At 43.5% G+C, this 16,732-nt stretch overlaps 4 protein-coding genes across 4 annotated transcripts; 2 read left to right on the top strand and 2 right to left on the bottom strand.

The window, feature by feature from the left end:
- Window positions 1-625: 625 nt before the first annotated feature.
- LOC120958777 (uncharacterized) lies at window positions 626-1,931 on the top strand. The gene is made up of 2 exons (XM_040381777.2): window positions 626-1,106; window positions 1,181-1,931. Exons 1-2 carry the CDS (start codon window positions 671-673, stop codon window positions 1,861-1,863), a joined length of 1,119 nt encoding a protein of 372 aa, XP_040237711.2. The 5' UTR covers window positions 626-670; the 3' UTR covers window positions 1,864-1,931.
- A 6,777-nt stretch (window positions 1,932-8,708) lies between these two features.
- LOC120959349 (uncharacterized) lies at window positions 8,709-10,392 on the bottom strand. The gene is made up of 2 exons (XM_040382654.2): window positions 9,563-10,392; window positions 8,709-9,487 (listed from the first exon to the last, which is right to left on the bottom strand). Exons 1-2 carry the CDS (start codon window positions 9,960-9,962, stop codon window positions 9,057-9,059), a joined length of 831 nt encoding a protein of 276 aa, XP_040238588.2. The 5' UTR covers window positions 9,963-10,392; the 3' UTR covers window positions 8,709-9,056.
- A 3,258-nt stretch (window positions 10,393-13,650) lies between these two features.
- Window positions 13,651-15,361, top strand: LOC120955491 (uncharacterized). The gene is made up of 2 exons (XM_040376399.2): window positions 13,651-14,040; window positions 14,128-15,361. The coding sequence occupies exons 1-2, from the start codon at window positions 14,033-14,035 to the stop codon at window positions 15,164-15,166; spliced, it is 1,047 nt and encodes a 348-aa protein (XP_040232333.2). The 5' UTR covers window positions 13,651-14,032; the 3' UTR covers window positions 15,167-15,361.
- A 19-nt stretch (window positions 15,362-15,380) lies between these two features.
- LOC120955494 (uncharacterized) lies at window positions 15,381-16,671 on the bottom strand. The gene is made up of 2 exons (XM_049609719.1): window positions 15,837-16,671; window positions 15,381-15,775 (listed from the first exon to the last, which is right to left on the bottom strand). The coding sequence occupies exons 1-2, from the start codon at window positions 16,231-16,233 to the stop codon at window positions 15,384-15,386; spliced, it is 789 nt and encodes a 262-aa protein (XP_049465676.1). The 5' UTR covers window positions 16,234-16,671; the 3' UTR covers window positions 15,381-15,383.
- Window positions 16,672-16,732: the final 61 nt, after the last annotated feature.

The raw sequence follows: 16,732 nt of genomic DNA, 5'->3' as shown, positions 1-16,732 counted from the left end.
CGTGCCCGACACGAAAGTTTGAATGCGATTGATTTCCAACTTTATAATTTGATTAGAAATGTAGCGATATGAACAACAAAAAAAAGTGAAAAAGCATGTCGGGATATTAATTTTTCAAAATGAATTCATGAAACTTTGCCGTGCCTCGTTGTGAACATGCTGTTTGCGAATGTATTCATTCCATTTTTGCAATGCTTTTCGTGTATGTTTTATCATATTCTTGTTGCTCTTGCTGCTGTAAATAAGCAAATGTCTGGTGGGAAATCTACCATACGCTGTATGAATTTATGGTTTGAATAATGTTGCTGCAAATAAACAGAAAGTTATCATTGTTTTGCTGCTTCCTTTGTGCTCGTACCCTCCACACTTCAATTAGCAAAACAACGACCCAACAGTGAGCACCAATTGCCAATTGTGCTTAATTATGCTGCCACATTGTTGATGCGCATAACAAACTGGGGAACTTCTCGCGGAAACTTCTCGCCCATGAATCATCTTCGCACGTCACACACGTTCAGCTCTCTCCAAACAATTTGCTCACTGAGTGTATTCAGTTAGGGTTATCACCAATACTGAACTATGAAGCGATAAGTACGCAACGAGATGCTGCTATAACAGCTGCACGCTGATCAACCTACCGCAGTCTCAAGCGTGCAACCTTTCCAGCAAGATGTCTCGATCGCTCACTGCAGCGCTGTGTACGGTGGTGCTTTTTGCGGTGATCTGCCAGCAAGTGTTCAGCCATGGATATGGCCGTCGCCACCATGGCCGCCATGACCATCATCATCATCACGGACACGGGCATCGACGCCCGCACCACTGGACACCGCACCCAAACATCGAGATCTACAGCCCGAAAGGTATTGAGCTCTCCATCCAAAGGCTGAACGCTACATCGCAATACTTTGCGTTCGAGCTGTACATCAACAACCCGGGCGGAGATACGCCGGACGTGGTGCAGAACGCGACGGAGCTGGTGTACGGGAAGTACATTGTGCGCGATACGGAGGTGATCATCAAGCCGGGTGACGCGTTAAACCTAACAACCTACATGGGTTTTACCGATGGAGGAGTGCTAAAGAACACGATCCAGTTTCATGTGTTTCGTAAGTATACAGGGAAAACAAGGCCGCAATGATCGACAATTTGTTTTCAATTTCACTTCTCTACACTTTTCCAGGACATATGATCAGAAGCAACTGTACCTGCGAGAATGACACCCGATCAGAAACTACCACAAAACAGCCAGTTTACACATTACCGCCCTGGTCACGGTCCACAACCCAAACGCCACGATTCACTACTCCTCAACCAACTTCATCGACAAGAAGAACTACAACTCCTTCCCCGATCACACCCACTACCGCCAACTGGAACCAGGAATTGTTCAACGGTGACTATTCCGACGAAGGATTTGACTGTGAAATCGATCCCGAAACAAACCTTTGCTCACACGCTTCGCTATTGGACGTACGGAACGGAGCGAGGGACGAACGTCTCCCACAAAAACTCATTCAAGCCAAACCGGATCGGCGGTACGATGCAAGCATTTTAAAAGGTATCGTGGAGATGGTTAGTGAACAGTGTGCAACGAAACCACGCACCAACCTGCTAACCCTTAAGAGCCCGGAAGATTCGTACGATACGTCGATCGATTGGCGCGGATATGTGCAAACAGTGCTGAAACAATCGCCTAAGCTTGCCCGGGTTGCGGATAGCGCATTGGTTGGTGCCAGCCCTAACGGGAAGGTGATCGTTTTCGAGATGGATACACTGCTCCACAAGCTGCTAGTGTTGTACCAGGCGCGCGAAGCCGGTATGACGTCCGTTAGGGACTACGATGATGTTGGCAAGAAATACTGAAAAGCCGTAAGAATACTCATCGAACGTGAGAGTTTTGAACTTAGTTAAAAAAATATATAATGAGCATATGTGATTTGTTTGTATATTCATTTACTCATTTTGGTCTTTACGCCAAGAAAGTGCGATATTCTTAGAGACATGAAAATGTTTTTAAATGGAATACAGTTATATCTATCTAAGATGTAGTCTCTTCAAGACGAATTATTTCTTTAAGCTGATTATTTTGATGGTCTCTTCATATTCCATACATTGTATGTCTCTTCAAGATAAATGTTCCCCTTAGGCCTCGAGTTGCATATGCGATTAGGCTGTCAAAATTCTCCAAGATATTTTTTTGGGTGACGGTTTACAAATATATTGGTCAAAGGATGCTATGTTTTTCCCGTAGTTTATTGGATGCTTCATAGCAACACCTTAATTAGTTTTTCTCAACATGGATATCTATCGGTCCCTTGAATATTCACCTATAGATATCACCATCTTGGAGATTTCACTGTATGTATAATGACTCTAAAGCTTATTTTATCAAAGACATGCGTTGCACAAAGCAAATTGATTCCCCTCATTTTGCCCAAGTAAGTAAGTAAGTCTAAGCTAAAACTTCTAGATCGTGCTATATGACTTCCAGACTTATTTGTCTGAGACTGAGTTGGGTTGCATGCATGATGTGTAGATTTGTATTTAAAAAATCAGATTTAAATAATATTTGAATCCATGTTAATGTTATTCGATCGTTTGATCTTATGACTTGATGGATTTGGGAGGAAAATCTTTTATTGCTCCTAATAAGAGAAGCTGTTGGACGCTTGTTCTCAGACTGTTATAAGCTATCGTTCAACACTTTGAGTGCCAGACCATTTATCTTTGTTTCCCTGGATGCCAAGCACTTTTTGTTAACATTTTTATTTGGCTGTCATATATGAGAGCCATGGCCCCCAAGAAAGTGTAATTGAATATAAACAAACGATGTTAAAAATGATGATTTTTAATACAATTTATATTGATATCTTGTTGTGTTTACATTATTTTGCTTGGTTTTGATTAACTTGCGGAAACAACAGTTTAATGTCATGTATTGATGTTTTTTCATCATTAAAAAGCGATCATATGAAAAAACTTATGTTGACATAATCTTTTAACTAATATCTGCTAAATATTAGAGGATTTGAAAGCTCACATTACAACTAAAATATATGTGGCTGCATTATATTCATCAAAGGAATTGTTAGTGTTATTCTATTAAAAGAAAATACCAAAGTTTTTTTCAAAAACCGTATACATTAAAAAGCTATTTACTACTTTGTTGGTCTTTTTGCCAAATTTCATTATTATACGCTCTCTCTATTACGAGTTATTCAGCTTTAAAGTCAATTATCCCTGGATTTCATATCTGATAGCCATGACATTCAAAGTGTTGATCAATTAATCAATAAATTGCATAACTTTAGGCGCTCATCTATAGCCAAATTAAACAGCATTCCTGTCGATGTGCATTTGAAGCTGTTCGAAGCTACACAGTGTAGAGTTGTTAAGTTGAATTGAGGCATAAATAATCACTGATAAAGATATCACATTTTAGAAAATGTTTTATCCTAAAACTTAAGTGGTTCTCTAGCAATACCATATACAAGACACAATTACTTTTCACAGTCTTTCCAATTGCCCTGCTTCAAATGACCGAAAACAACGTTCAAGATTACCTGTTTCATTCAAACGAATTGCACCAAAACAAGTGCATAACTATGCACTTGCCTTGAAAAGCTATACAAGCTCTAGTTGATTTTTCCACTCCACCATTCATTCCACACATGGTTGCGGTAAATAACAAAAAAATGCTTTCCTTTTCTACCAAAAACCGTACCACACACCGGAAGCATATTCGAGTAATAATTGTCTAGCCCTGCTCCCAGGAAGCCAACCAGCGCCTAACGAACACCATTACCCGTACCGATCATCATAATCTTCATTACACTCATCATTCCGCGTACGTACACGCTTATACCGTTCCCGGTCGTGTATGTGCATAAAAAAAGCGATATTCGTTCGTTCATTGGAACGTGCACCGGTGGAAAGAAAAACGCCAACACTGTTTCTGCCCTGGCGGCACACCTTATTTGGCTTGGTACATATTGTAGCATCCAACGGTTATTACCGGTGCTTTTTGCATTGCCCTATCCACGTAGAGAGCAGAGAGTGAGCAAGAACGAAAAAAAAAAATTCCTGAACGCTGCACGATTCCTTTGCCCTTCTGCTTAACCTAATAAAAGACTCCATTATTACATGTGGCCCGGGAAAATTAGTCGTTACACCGGGGGTTATGCCGCGGGAACAACTCGCCCGACTTTTGCAAGCCTACCGCCACGATAAAGGGCCGTAGTTCTACCAACAAATAACACAAACACAAAAAAACGACTACCACCATCACCACCACCAACTTGTGCAACGTTAAATTGTGGATCCTGTTTTGGGGGGAGGGTGAAAATGGGTTCGCGTTTTGGAAAGCGAACTGCAAAACGCAAGCTGCAAAAGCTGGGAAATTGGGTGATTGTGGTGCTTTCATGCACGGCGAAGAAAGAGGCTAAAGTGAACCCAATTTCTGGTGCTGTAGAGGAGATAGTACAAAGCAATATATACATCCACACACACACACTCTTAGCGTGAGCATGATTTTTCCCCCCCTGCATGGTAAATGGGATGGCAGTCTTTTAATCATTCATGAAATCATAATCATAACGCCCTGATCCCTTTTTGTTCGCCTTTGCCTCGCCGTCGTCGTCGTCGGCTTGACATACGCTTCGTTACTCAGCTTTACATCGGCTAACATCGCTTCAGCACCAAAGGAATTTTTCATCATTTTCACTACCACGACCCTTAGCACAGTGGAGCAGGAAAGCAAAAAAAGGAAACCCATTTCCACGTACTTTTTCGTCGCGTTGCGCGTTTGCCACCACGGGGCCAACAAAGTCGTTTCGTTGGTTCATATTTTTGTGCGCTGTTTTTTCTTTCCTCCTCCTCCTCCTCCTCCTTGCTGGCTTATGCTTTCCCTTTTAACGACGAAACACCAGCAAAAGGGAGGCGTTTTTAGCCCACAAGGTCGCTGCATTTTCCTCCCTCAACGGGGTGGCTCGAAGCGCGTCAGATCGCAACGCTTTTACGCATGTTTTTCACCCCCCCCCCCCCCCCCATCTCACCATTTCCACACAACGCAACACACATCAGCTCGGTCGTTTTACTGGTGCGCTTCGCATTTCGGTAGGTGTCATAATTTCCCTCTTTCTCGCTCTCCCCATTTCTGGCTAGTCATTTGCGATGCTCGGCAAGAGCGAAAAAAAAGCAGCCACCTACGGGTACGCTTTTTTCCCTTTTCAGCCTTCTGGCACACTTTACGCCATTCTAATGCGGGACTAATAAATCATTTTCCACGCTCGCACACGCGCCTCCTTCCTTCGCATCGTTACCGGGGTTCTCCGGTTTACTTGACGCATCTTTTCACTGCTGGTTGAACCCCCGCTCCCCCTTAAGCCCAGCGCTCTAAAAGGAAATGGCGAGGAAAATCCGTAACACACGCACTTCACCTTCTCCCTTCGAGCACTTCCGTTCCATTAAAAACTGGATGGAATGGAGTGGAAAGAGCGAACAAGTTCAAAACGTTTTAGAAAACTCCATCAAACACGGGCGACCGGCTTTTTTGAAGATTTTCCATGCAAAAGGCTAAAACCCGTCGTGTTGGCTTTCGAAAGCCTACCGCCATTGAGGCTTGGGCAATTTGTTCTTGGGGAAAGCACAAAAAACACCTTTCTTCTACACAGAAAACCAGCAAAAAGGCTAATATCTTATCACCATAATCATCATCATCGTCGTCGTCAACAACGTTCGTCGGTGCCATCAACAACAACGAATTGTTCGGTTGGTAATCGTCATTATCCTGCTCAAGTGTGCTTTGCTCTACTTCATGACCTCCCAGTAAAGAACGAGAAAACGACAAAAACAGGAGCAAAATGACACCTATTTTCACGATCAAAAGAAGGTCATTCATTCAGCGTGTGGCATGACGTGCAATACATAAGTATAAAGCCGAACTGGTATTTGAAATTTTCATCCTGTATTGGTATGACACGAACCAGACGGGATGTTGGAAGGTCACTTTAAGAAAAATGTAACCAAAGCTTGCAAAAACACAGTTTTCTGTGCACTCTGCACAAAAGTTTGATGATGCATTTTTAAATAAATTGGTGGCAATATTCTTGGGCACCAAATCTTTGGTCGCAAAATCCTTGATCGCAAACATCTTGGTCGCAAAAATCTTGGTCGCAGAAATCTTGATCACAAAATTCTTTGTGGCATATTTCTTGGTCACAAAAATCTTGTCACAAATCACAGAAAGCTTGGTCGCAAAAATCTTGGTCGCAAAAATCATGATCACAAAATTCTTGGTGGCATATTTCTTGGTCGCAAAAATTTTGGTCACAGAAACCTTGGTCGCAAAAAACTTGGTCGCAGAAATCCTGGTCACGAAAATCCTGGTCGCAAAAATCCTGGTCGCTTATTTCTTGGTGGCAGAAATCCTGGTCACAAAATTCTTAGTCGCAACATTCTTGATCGCAAATTTCGTGGTCGCATAATTCTTGATCGCAGAAATCTTGGTAGTAAAAATCTTGGTCGCAAATTTCTTGGTAGACTAACACGATGGTCGACTAATGCAAATTTATATATACAGGGTTTACCAGTCCAATAAACAACTGTCCACTTGTTTATAACAATAGTCGTTTTGGATAGACACCGCTGTCTACCACTTGCTCACACGTCAGATGGTGTAAGCTATTCTGTCCAATTCAATAACACAATTTCCGCCTTCGATTGCACAACGGTCGGATTCGGCACGGTTTCTTGTGGTTGTTGTATAATTAACAAAATTAATGTTTTGATTTATTGAAATGTATGGTTTATACTGCATATTTCTTGAATAAAAGAAACGTGTTTGAAAATGTTTTGTTTTTGCAAAATTTGTCAAAACAAAACAAACAATGCCGGATCTGACAGTTGCTACTCGAAGGCGAAAATTGTGTTATTGAAATGGACAGAGTAGCTTACACCAGGTATGTCAAACTGGCGGCCCGCGGGCCGCATGCGGCCCGCGTTGATTCTGGATGCGGCCCGCAAGAGTATTTTGAGAATTGCTAAAAGCACTGCAAACCCTAAATCTGTTATTACTATTTGTCAAAGTGTATTAAATTTTCCAGAGAAGGACAATCCTTTTGTTGGTATATGGAAACTAACATGAATGTACCCATAACATCTCATAAACTTATTTTACACTAACGTACATATCAATCGAGACCCTTAAGAATCACTGAATCGAATGCAAGCTCAGTCGTATTATGTTTCGATTAAATTCTGAATATTAGCATAGTTTTGTGCACATTCGATTGCGCATTCTGTATGGAAAAATAGATTTGCGTCAACTGTCTACAAACGAAAAAGAAATGAAAATAACTTGATACACACACTAGGAAACTTCGCAACAACTAGTGATGGATTGTCGGAATCGCATCCACGGCTCAAAACCATTTCCGATTTTAGCTATTCTTACTCCGAATCCGGCCAAAATCAAACCAACAGTTCCGTTCGGTGCCGTCCGAAGCCTATCTTCTTCTTTTCTTTGGCTCAACAACCGATGTCGGTCAAGGCCTGCCTGTACCCACTTGTGGGCTTGGCTTCCAGTGACTAATTGATTCCCCCCATAGCAGGATAGTCAGTCCTACGTATGGCGGCGCGGTTTTGGGGATTGAACCCATGGCGGGCATGTTGTTAAGTCGTACGAGTTGACGACTGTACTACGAGACCGGCTCAATCGGCTACGGTCCGAAGCCTATAGAGCCGTTTAAAGCCATTCGGAACCGTTGGAGTCATCGGTTGTCCCACCGAATTTGACAATCTCCATGCCCCCGACTGCCGAGTAAAGGATTCATTCGGCTTCGATTTTTCCGACCTTAGAATGTTACATCATTGATATTCGATTGGAGCCACTTCTGTTTTTTGTCATAATCATGCCACCATAAATGTTAATAAAAATGATTGTAGCCAAGTTGGAATTATTTGTACCCAACATTCTGCAAGACGAATTAATGTAATTTCCAACCTCCCCAAAAATCAAAACCAAAATGATATGATTACATTTAAGCCTAAAGGATTTAGATTAAGGATAAAAATAATCTAAATGCCGAAGCCATGCAATACAAAGCTTATTAATAGATTAGCTCACACAGTCCTCAATTCCTCAATTCGCGAATCATCTCCCTTCAAGTGTCAAAAACAGATTTGCCGATCTGTATGGGAACACACACCACGACTCTTCGTCAGATAAAATTATCGTAATTTAAAAAAAAGTTATTCGTAAAATACGGGTTCTTGTTATAAGAAATGAATATAACACCAGAACACTTGGAACTTGGAAATTAGCAAAAATAATGTTTCAACACGTGTTATTACAATTTTTCTCTTGATCTGTCAAAACATTGCAAGCAAATATTTTTGTTATTCATCCAGTGATGGATAGCTCGGATTGCTTGAAAAAGATTCACTACAGGCTGCTAGACTTCTCCTACTTCAGTGAAAAAGTGTGTTTAACAGATATTTTCTAGCAGAACTGCCGTAAGAGAACGCGAGTAATGTAAAATGTCCTTTTTTAGTAATAACGTTGAAAGTACATTAAAAAAATTTTCTCATGTAAAAAATAGCACATATAAAAATAACATCGCGAATTTGTACATAACAAACGATTCCAGATAAGAAGCGAGGAGTACACAAAAAGTCAATTTGTTTAACAATAAAAATGTAAAAAAGTATTTTACATAAATATTGGGGTATATTTTCCATTCCCAACTTTGCGGCCCGCGAATCACTGAAATTTTGTACTTGCGGCCCTCTGATGAAATGAGTTTGACACAGCTGGCTTACACCATCTGACGTGTGAGCAAGTGGTAGACAGCGGTGTCTATTCAAAACGACTATTGTTATAAACAAGTGAACAGTTGTTTATTATGCTGGTAAACCCTGTAAGCGGTTTTCCACGAATTTTACTCTATTAATAGTCCAACGCCTTAATTATTCTTATGAGTCTACTTATCCATTTATTGACATTGTTCCAAGCTCTACTCACTACCTTATACCTCAACTACTTTATCCTCAACGACCTATAAAACACCATCGTAGTCCTCTATCATCCCGCTAAATCTCATCAGTTCCAGCAGCTTCAGCTTCTCGATAGTGGACCGCACCTGAAACGCAATCCCATCCCGATGATCGTCCACCTCCACGACCAGCTCCGACGGCCGGGAACTTGTCCAGCCCGTCCCGCCAGCATCCAGTGTGCGCCATTTCGCACGCAACAGCAACAGATCCAGATAGGTTCGCACGTACTCCAGCAAATCGGCCTGCTCGTTGCGAGGTTCCGCCCTTAGCACGAGCCAGTTCGAGATCGCCTCACACTCCCGACTACGGTTGCCCAACGCCCGTAGTATGATGCGTTCCAGCAGCTCCACCTCGGACATTGGTGCATCCTGCAGCGGTTCGGGTAGCTTGCGCGCGCCACAGAAACACCGATCGTTCGGTTTGATAAGCTCCTCTATACAACAAAAATACAACAGAAAAGTTACAATCCATACAAACACACTGTAACTGTTGATAGTGGTGGCAGTACCTCGCACAAACTGTCGTCTTGCGGCATGACGCATCGTCGTGGTGCCGTCAAACGTGATGATCGTGTACTGGAGAACATCACCAAAACGGGCCACTAGGTTAGGATCTTCCAGCATAAACTTCCCGTCCACCGGTTCGGTAACATTCTGACACAGTGCACAGTCGAGCGCCTCCGTCCGGCCACCGTAATACTTCACGTACAGCTCCACACCGAACAGCTCCGTGTCGGGGTTGTATGCCGTCCACAGCCGAATGCCTTTCGGTGAGAGGACTTCGATGTGAATCTTGCCTATCCGATGGCCCTCTAGCTCGTCCTCGCCACGAAACCAGTCCAGCAATCCGGCCCGGGACGCACCGAAAGCGATCACTATTAACAGTGCACGAAGCATGTTTGGAAACATTCTGCAGGGATTACTTATCAGTTCCAAAAATCAAGATAAACCTTGTACAAGCACTTCGTTTTGCAATATGCACTGCGCTCCATGACACACAAACTCACAATCCGCACTGTACATGGTTTGTGTGATTGGAAGTGTTCTTGTTGTCGTGTTTGCTTTGCATTCCTTATCTCGCACCCTGTCGCCACCCTGTGTACTGTCCTAGGTCCACGACCTACTATAATTGTGTTTTTTTATGTGTTCACCACCACTGCGCCATCTGTCAGTTTCCCGCCAGCTCGCCTGAAGGAAGAGAATGACCGCCTAGCCCGTCAGTTCCGCCATCAATTAACGGGAATCGCTATCGAAGTTAGAATAAATTAATTAAGCACTAAGTTGTTGCCATTTCTTGCGCCAAACCGTGTACCGGCAGCATCTTTAAACAAAAAAAAGAGAGGCGACCACTACACCGAACCGCCGCACCAGACAAACCAAACTTCCGAAAGCGGGCAACATTTCCCGGAAAAGTGCCGATGGGTTCACCATTATCGCAACGCACTAGCACCATTCGGCGTCAGTAGTAGTGGCAGTAGTACCGTTTTGGCTGCAGAAAGTAATTAAGCAAACAATAATTTATTTCACCAGCACAATTCATCTCCCGTGCGCTCTGCTGTGCCGGTTTCATTGTGCCGCTGTTGTTCCCTCCTTCGCCTACTCTATCTCTCGCTCTATCGGGTTCTCTCCCACTCTCCCTTTCTTAGTCGAAACACAGCACGTGGCGTGGTAGCTTAAAAATTCATTATCGCGCAGGATTGTTGCGCTATCCGGCGGCAGAAAGCCAACGCTCTTGACACACGGTGCGGACCGGGAGGTGTTGGATGTTGGTCTATTCCATTCACCCGCACCAGGATGATTGGTTGCGGGTGCGGAATTTAAAAGTAATTACGCCAGAAAAACTCGAAGCCATTAAAATTATTTTAATGGGGCGCAGGGCCCGTGCTCGCGCCGAGCGCTTTTAATCGAATTCAATTATTTCGTTATTGGAAGGGGATGGAGAAAAGATATGGAAAAGGTTTGGAAGGGTGGTGGTCGAATATTCGCGCGATGATGGTCAAGGACATACTTTACTGTTGAGCCTAACATTAATATGGTGGAAATAAATTATGAAAGTTCTTTGACAGTGCCGTAGATCAGGCTTGTAGCAGAGGCTTGTAGGGTATAGTTGGGTTTTCCAAATATTTTTACTGTATGCCGTCAAAGGGCAACATGCTGAGCACGAAATACCCGTGTCCTTTCTTTGACGAGTAAAGCTTTAAATGAGTTAAATAAGTATAAGCAAATTTCAATTAAGAAAAAATAATTTACCATCACCCTTAAAAGTAATACATTTAGTAAAATGCGAATGAAGCCAATTGGTTTAAAGTCTCTATAAAAATAAATATTACATTCAGAGCACCTAAGTACATCGCATGGTATACATCCAGGCGTATTTCAAGTACATAACTTTGGGAGTAATCTTATTAAACCTCGAAGAACATTGTACTAAGACCATATTTTCTTCAACTGTCTTCATGTACATACTGACCCTTCACCAAACAATTTTATAAATGAATTAGCTCTTTATAACAATAGCTTCATTGTTCATTTAACAAAGCTATTGTCGTACTGTACGGAAACACTCATCATCAAAGCCTAATGTAATGACAAATTCTACAATTCCGACCTTTTCTGCGGTAGCTGATTGATGCGTAACAATCGCAACCTTACAGCTACTACCCACCTTTAGCATCCTTTACCAAAAAACTTTCTACTCACAATTGATTCATCTCTACCACGATTGTAAAGTTAGCGCAACTCGCACAATGAATACACCAGCCGTTCTAAACGTGGTAAAGTTGGCCCACGTGTTACACCGCGCGCTTTCTACGCCACTACGCGTTGATAACAAAGCTCTACAAAGCGATCCTATCAGTTTGGGTGCCGTTTCCAAAACTTGCACTAAGCCATTGTTTTCTTACCAATGTTTTAACGGTCCATTGTGCTTGAATTTGCTTTGATGTATTCGGCGAGTATGATGTATAACATTGCATCGGTACGTGACTTTCCATTCAATCTGGTATCCTTGTTTTACATTTTTGGAATAAATGTTGAGCTATCCATACTTTAGGGGTAGGGGTAGTATGGTATAAGGGCCGGTCTTGTGGTACAGTCGTTCACTCGTACGACGTAACAACATGCCCGTCATGGGTTCAAGTCCCGAATAAACCGTGCCCCCCTACGTAGGACTGACTATCCTGCTATGGTAACAATAAGTCATTGAAAGCCAAGCTCACTTCACTAGTGGGTACAGGCAAGCCTTGACCGACAGCGGTTGTTGTGCCAAAGAAGAAGAAGAAGATCCATACTTTAAATCCCTGAAAGTAAAGCCATCCATTACTTAGTCCCTGAAATACGGACCGCAAAGAAACCGTGTAACTCAAATTTAAGTTCAAGTCGTTTCTATCGATTTTATTCAATAATATTGCTATTAGCATGTAGTTTTGCGTGGAATTTAGCTACTTCATTAATTATTTCATATGATTCGTAAGATTTTTTTCTCTTGTCTTATTTTTTTATATTTTCAAATACGGCCCTTTAGACCGTGCCTCCTGAATGATAAAAAAAAAGTGAATGCTACTAAAAGCTTATAAAAAATGGACGGTCTTGAGATACAGAAATCAATTCGTACGACTTCACAACATGCCCATCATGGGTTCAAGTCCCGAATGGACCGTGCCCTCATACGTAGGACTGACTACACTCCAATGGGTAACTAATAACTCACTAAAAGTCAATCTCACTAGTGTGTGGTACAGGCAGGCTGTGGCCGACAACGGTTGTTGTGTGAAAGAAGAAGATCATATACGTGAATATATCTTACATTTCGCAATTGATGTTTCAAATGAGAACAGACGGTCCCCAAGATACACGGTTAATGGGGACCGAAAACGGCCGCAAAAACCGCGTATCTTGAATTTCCGCGTAAGTGGAATCTCGTGATTTCCAGCTTAAATATCACTAATTTTCATGTATTTTTGCAAGTAGGGGGCGGTTTTAGTCACTCATTTAATTATTTGATATAATTCTGATTGAATTTAGCAGTTTTAAACCATTTGAAATGGTTTAAACGTTTTATCAAAAGGGAAATTATTTGGCATTTTACAATTTATATGTCAAATCAGTACAATTTGCTCAAAGAACTGTCAAATATAGAAAACCGCGTATCTCCGAATCCGCGTATAAGAGGTACCGTTTATCTCGGGGACCGCCTGTACAATTAGCTCAAAACAAATTTCAAATTTAGATAAATGCGCGTATCTCGGGACTAACCTGTGTTTTTAAGTTATGATTGCATAACTTTAGGCTTAACTGCTTAACTGTTCCAGGGACACTATTAAACAGTTCTATAAAACCATGATCAAAGTTTAGAATTGTATGAACTTATGTATTTCAAGCTTCTTTTACTACAATATGATACAAAGCTTCGTTTCTAATTAACGAATTTATCTTTCACAATGGTGCCATTCCGTCTAAACGTGATCCAACGGTTGCAAATTCAAATTTTCAAACTCCATTCGAAGCTCATCCCTTAATTTTCGAAATCTACCCCTCGCGGGCAGTGCAATATTTGTCTCTTTCTAGCACAACTCTACACTCTCTCGCTCTTCCCTAGCGCGCGTGTGTGTGTGCGCACACTTTGACAGTTCAGAACACAACAAATACCGAAAAGAGCTGCTAGAACGAAATCGCTTCACACAAAATTACACCCAAATTCGGCGCCCGAAATCGATAAGAAACCCGATCAACCATGACCGCGGACAGTGTGGATTTAGTGTGAAATCACCATTCTACCCATCGCCAGCAAAATGTGGTGATAGTTCTACGCAAAAGCCGCTCCTCCTCGGTGGTGGTGGTGGTGGTGGTGGGTGTAGCGCACGCTTTTCTTTCCTTTTTTTTTTCGCTCTTCACTCTTGTTTACGAATCACGCGCCGCTCGGTGCCAGCTGGTGGCCATTTACGGTGCTAAATCTTCACCCTGCATCAGTGCGCATCACGATGGATGGGTAGGGCAGAGCAATGCAAATCCATAAACTGCCGCCAACAAAACCGGTTCTAACATGTGGTTTCTTCCCCTCCCGCTCCCTTCACAGCATGTGCTTCGATTACGATCACTACTTCGCGGAAGAAACGTTCATCATCGACGATTTCGGTGAGATCTGCGAGGATGTGGTCCGGATTGCCGGTGCGAGCTCGCTGCACCTTTGCAAGGATTTCGATGCGGAACTGCGCCGGCAGGAAAGCCCCCCTCCCGGTGGCTTTAACGCTGGCTCGAGCCGCTGCTTCGACAAGGAGGTATCGTCACTCTTCTCCGAGATGGAATACCTTACCGAAGTGTCGCCCGGGACGGATGTGGTGCTGTCGGACACGAGCGCCATTACGATTGCCGTCAATCCAAGCGAGTTTTCCTGCAAACGGCCCATTCGGCGGGAATCACCGGACGGAACGGGCGCACTGGAAGGTGGTGGGCAGAATGATGGTAAGGAAGCTTCATCCGTACAGACACCCGAGCCAGACAAAACTGCTTCACCCCACCACCAGCAGGAACCGGCGGCACACGGCAATCTGTCCCCTCCGGTAGAGTATCAGCGCATTTTGAACAATTACATTCAAAAGGGCCGCCGAAAGCTGGAAGCTAGCTCGTACTCCAAGATGAAAGCGTCCTGCCCGACCGGGGACCGATGGACGGCATCGGCACGACTATCTACCTCAGCGCTCGAAACGGTAACGGCGTCAATGCAACCGTCCGCTAAGACCACTTCCGGGTCCAGCCCAGCACCTGTCACTGCCATTGTCCCAAAGTTCGACCACCACAATCCTTCCGCCTCCATTAGACAAACGGTGAATATGATAAAATCATCTCAACTGTCACCGCCCTTCCCATCGGTACAGCCGGCTGCCCAGAGCCGGACTGCTTCGTCGGGGCTGCTCAAACCGACACGATTGCATCACTGCCGGGATTGTGGGCTGTCGTACGCGTCCAGCGAGTCGCTGCGGAAGCACTGCTGCATCATCGCGGAACAGTACCAGTGCCATCTGTGCTTGCGTGAGTTTAAAAAGCGCAAAACGCTGGACCATCACATGAAATCTCACGACAAAGTATTTTCCACCGATGACGATTTGCGGAAGTAGTGGGCTGCTAGCTGGCGGCAAGCTCATCACTGTTTGTTCTTCCAGCCTTCTTTCTTTTTGTTTGATTCGTATTGCTTCCCTCATTTTTCTGTCATTCTGTTTTTCTTCCTTATGATTCGCCATACAAGACGCTTGCTTTCGGGACACAAAGTGTTTAGTGTTTAGTAACGATTACAATAAATGGTTTTAAACGAATTCAGCCATTCCCCTTTCGCTGCTAGTTCGACTCCTCCAGGAAGCTGTCGAAATCGATCACATCCAGGTAGCCTTGGCCCAGCTCGAGCACCTTAAACTTATCGAGCAGTGTATACATACGGAAGCCGACACCGTTGTGGGCAAGGTAGGTCGTGACGACACTGTTGACCAGCGGTCGCAGTGCCTCCACTTGAAACAGGCGCGACTTTACGTACAGCTCGGCGTCAGCAACTAGCTTCGAGGCATTTTCCAGCGGGAAGAACAGATGCTCGGACGCTTGCGTACCGACGCACTGCAGTATCTTCTGCTCCAGAAGCAGCTTCAGGTGGGTAACCTCTTCGTGGGCGACTTGCTGATCGCCTACCAGGCACTGCGAGAAGCAATAGTTGTTCTTCGGGCGATAGAATAGATGATCTGAAAATTATATAAAATTAATTTTAACATGGTTCTACTAGTACAACGTCCATTCCCACACCTGTTACGAGAATCCGACGGAAATTGCTGTGGAACAGCGTTTTCTTGTGCGTAACCATGAAGCGATAGCGAATCGTGTCACCCACTTCCACCACCATGCCGTCGTCGTGGATGAAAAACTTCCCATCCACCAGGACGGACGTGTTGACGAGCAGCTGTCTGTCCCAGATCGGTCCCCGGGTGCTGTGATTACCCCGGCCAACGTACAGTTCCAGCCCGAACGTCTCGATCAGCGGACTGTCTCGGGTCCAGACCATGATGCCGGAAGGTTCGCGAACCTGCACGTGCACCGCAAACTGTTTCGTAAACACCAAATAGTCGGGCAGATGAACATCTTCCTGGGCCCAGGCGAGGCGCAGTAATGCTAAACTCAATATAAAATGCACCAGCGAACGCATCGTAAACTGTACTGCGAGCGAGCTGAGATCACTATCTGTGTATGAGTCGGGGTTTAAGTTTGTCCGTGCAACGCTTACGAACGAGAAAGTTGCTCTCTCGAGCAAAACACAACTTGTACTGATACGCACCGCCCGTTGACTGCACAGATTTGTTTATTTCAACACGTTATCACAAATTTACAATCAAAGCACAGCATTATCACAATTTTAACGGCTGTTTGATCTGTGCGCTGTTTGAATACAGCATCCCTCAACATACACAGAGTGACCAGAAATACTTATTTATCTGTATTCCTACTGATTTTTTTATATGCCTATCGGTTCACAGATGAACACCCTAAAATAACCGATTTTTTACTTTTCCTGTCGAAAATCACAGATTTTTTTATAATACTAATCGAGAAACTGAACTTAAACTTTTATAATACTTTTATCAATAGAAATTGTCAATCTAAACAATACAGCGAAAATCGATTGACAACACGTGCGATAAAATCAT

The sequence above is a fragment of the Anopheles coluzzii genome, chromosome 3 (genome assembly GCF_943734685.1).
Source record: "Anopheles coluzzii chromosome 3, AcolN3, whole genome shotgun sequence".
Taxonomy (NCBI): domain Eukaryota; kingdom Metazoa; phylum Arthropoda; class Insecta; order Diptera; family Culicidae; genus Anopheles; species Anopheles coluzzii.
This window is presented reverse-complemented; position numbering and strand designations above follow the sequence as displayed.

Excerpts from the sequence above, each read along its gene's own strand:
- LOC120959349 (XM_040382654.2), bottom strand. The coding sequence starts at position 9,962 with ATGTTTCCAAACATGCTTCGTGCACTGTTAATAGTGATCGCTTTCGGT. Across the intron at positions 9,488-9,562 it reads AAGACGACAGTTTGTGCGAG|AGGAGCTTATCAAACCGAAC; the intron begins GTACTGCCACCA and ends TTTGTTGTATAG.
- LOC120958777 (XM_040381777.2), top strand. The coding sequence starts at position 671 with ATGTCTCGATCGCTCACTGCAGCGCTGTGTACGGTGGTGCTTTTTGCG. Across the intron at positions 1,107-1,180 it reads GATCCAGTTTCATGTGTTTC|GACATATGATCAGAAGCAAC; the intron begins GTAAGTATACAG and ends ACACTTTTCCAG.
- LOC120955494 (XM_049609719.1), bottom strand. The coding sequence starts at position 16,233 with ATGCGTTCGCTGGTGCATTTTATATTGAGTTTAGCATTACTGCGCCTC. Across the intron at positions 15,776-15,836 it reads CCGTCGGATTCTCGTAACAG|ATCATCTATTCTATCGCCCG; the intron begins GTGTGGGAATGG and ends TATAATTTTCAG.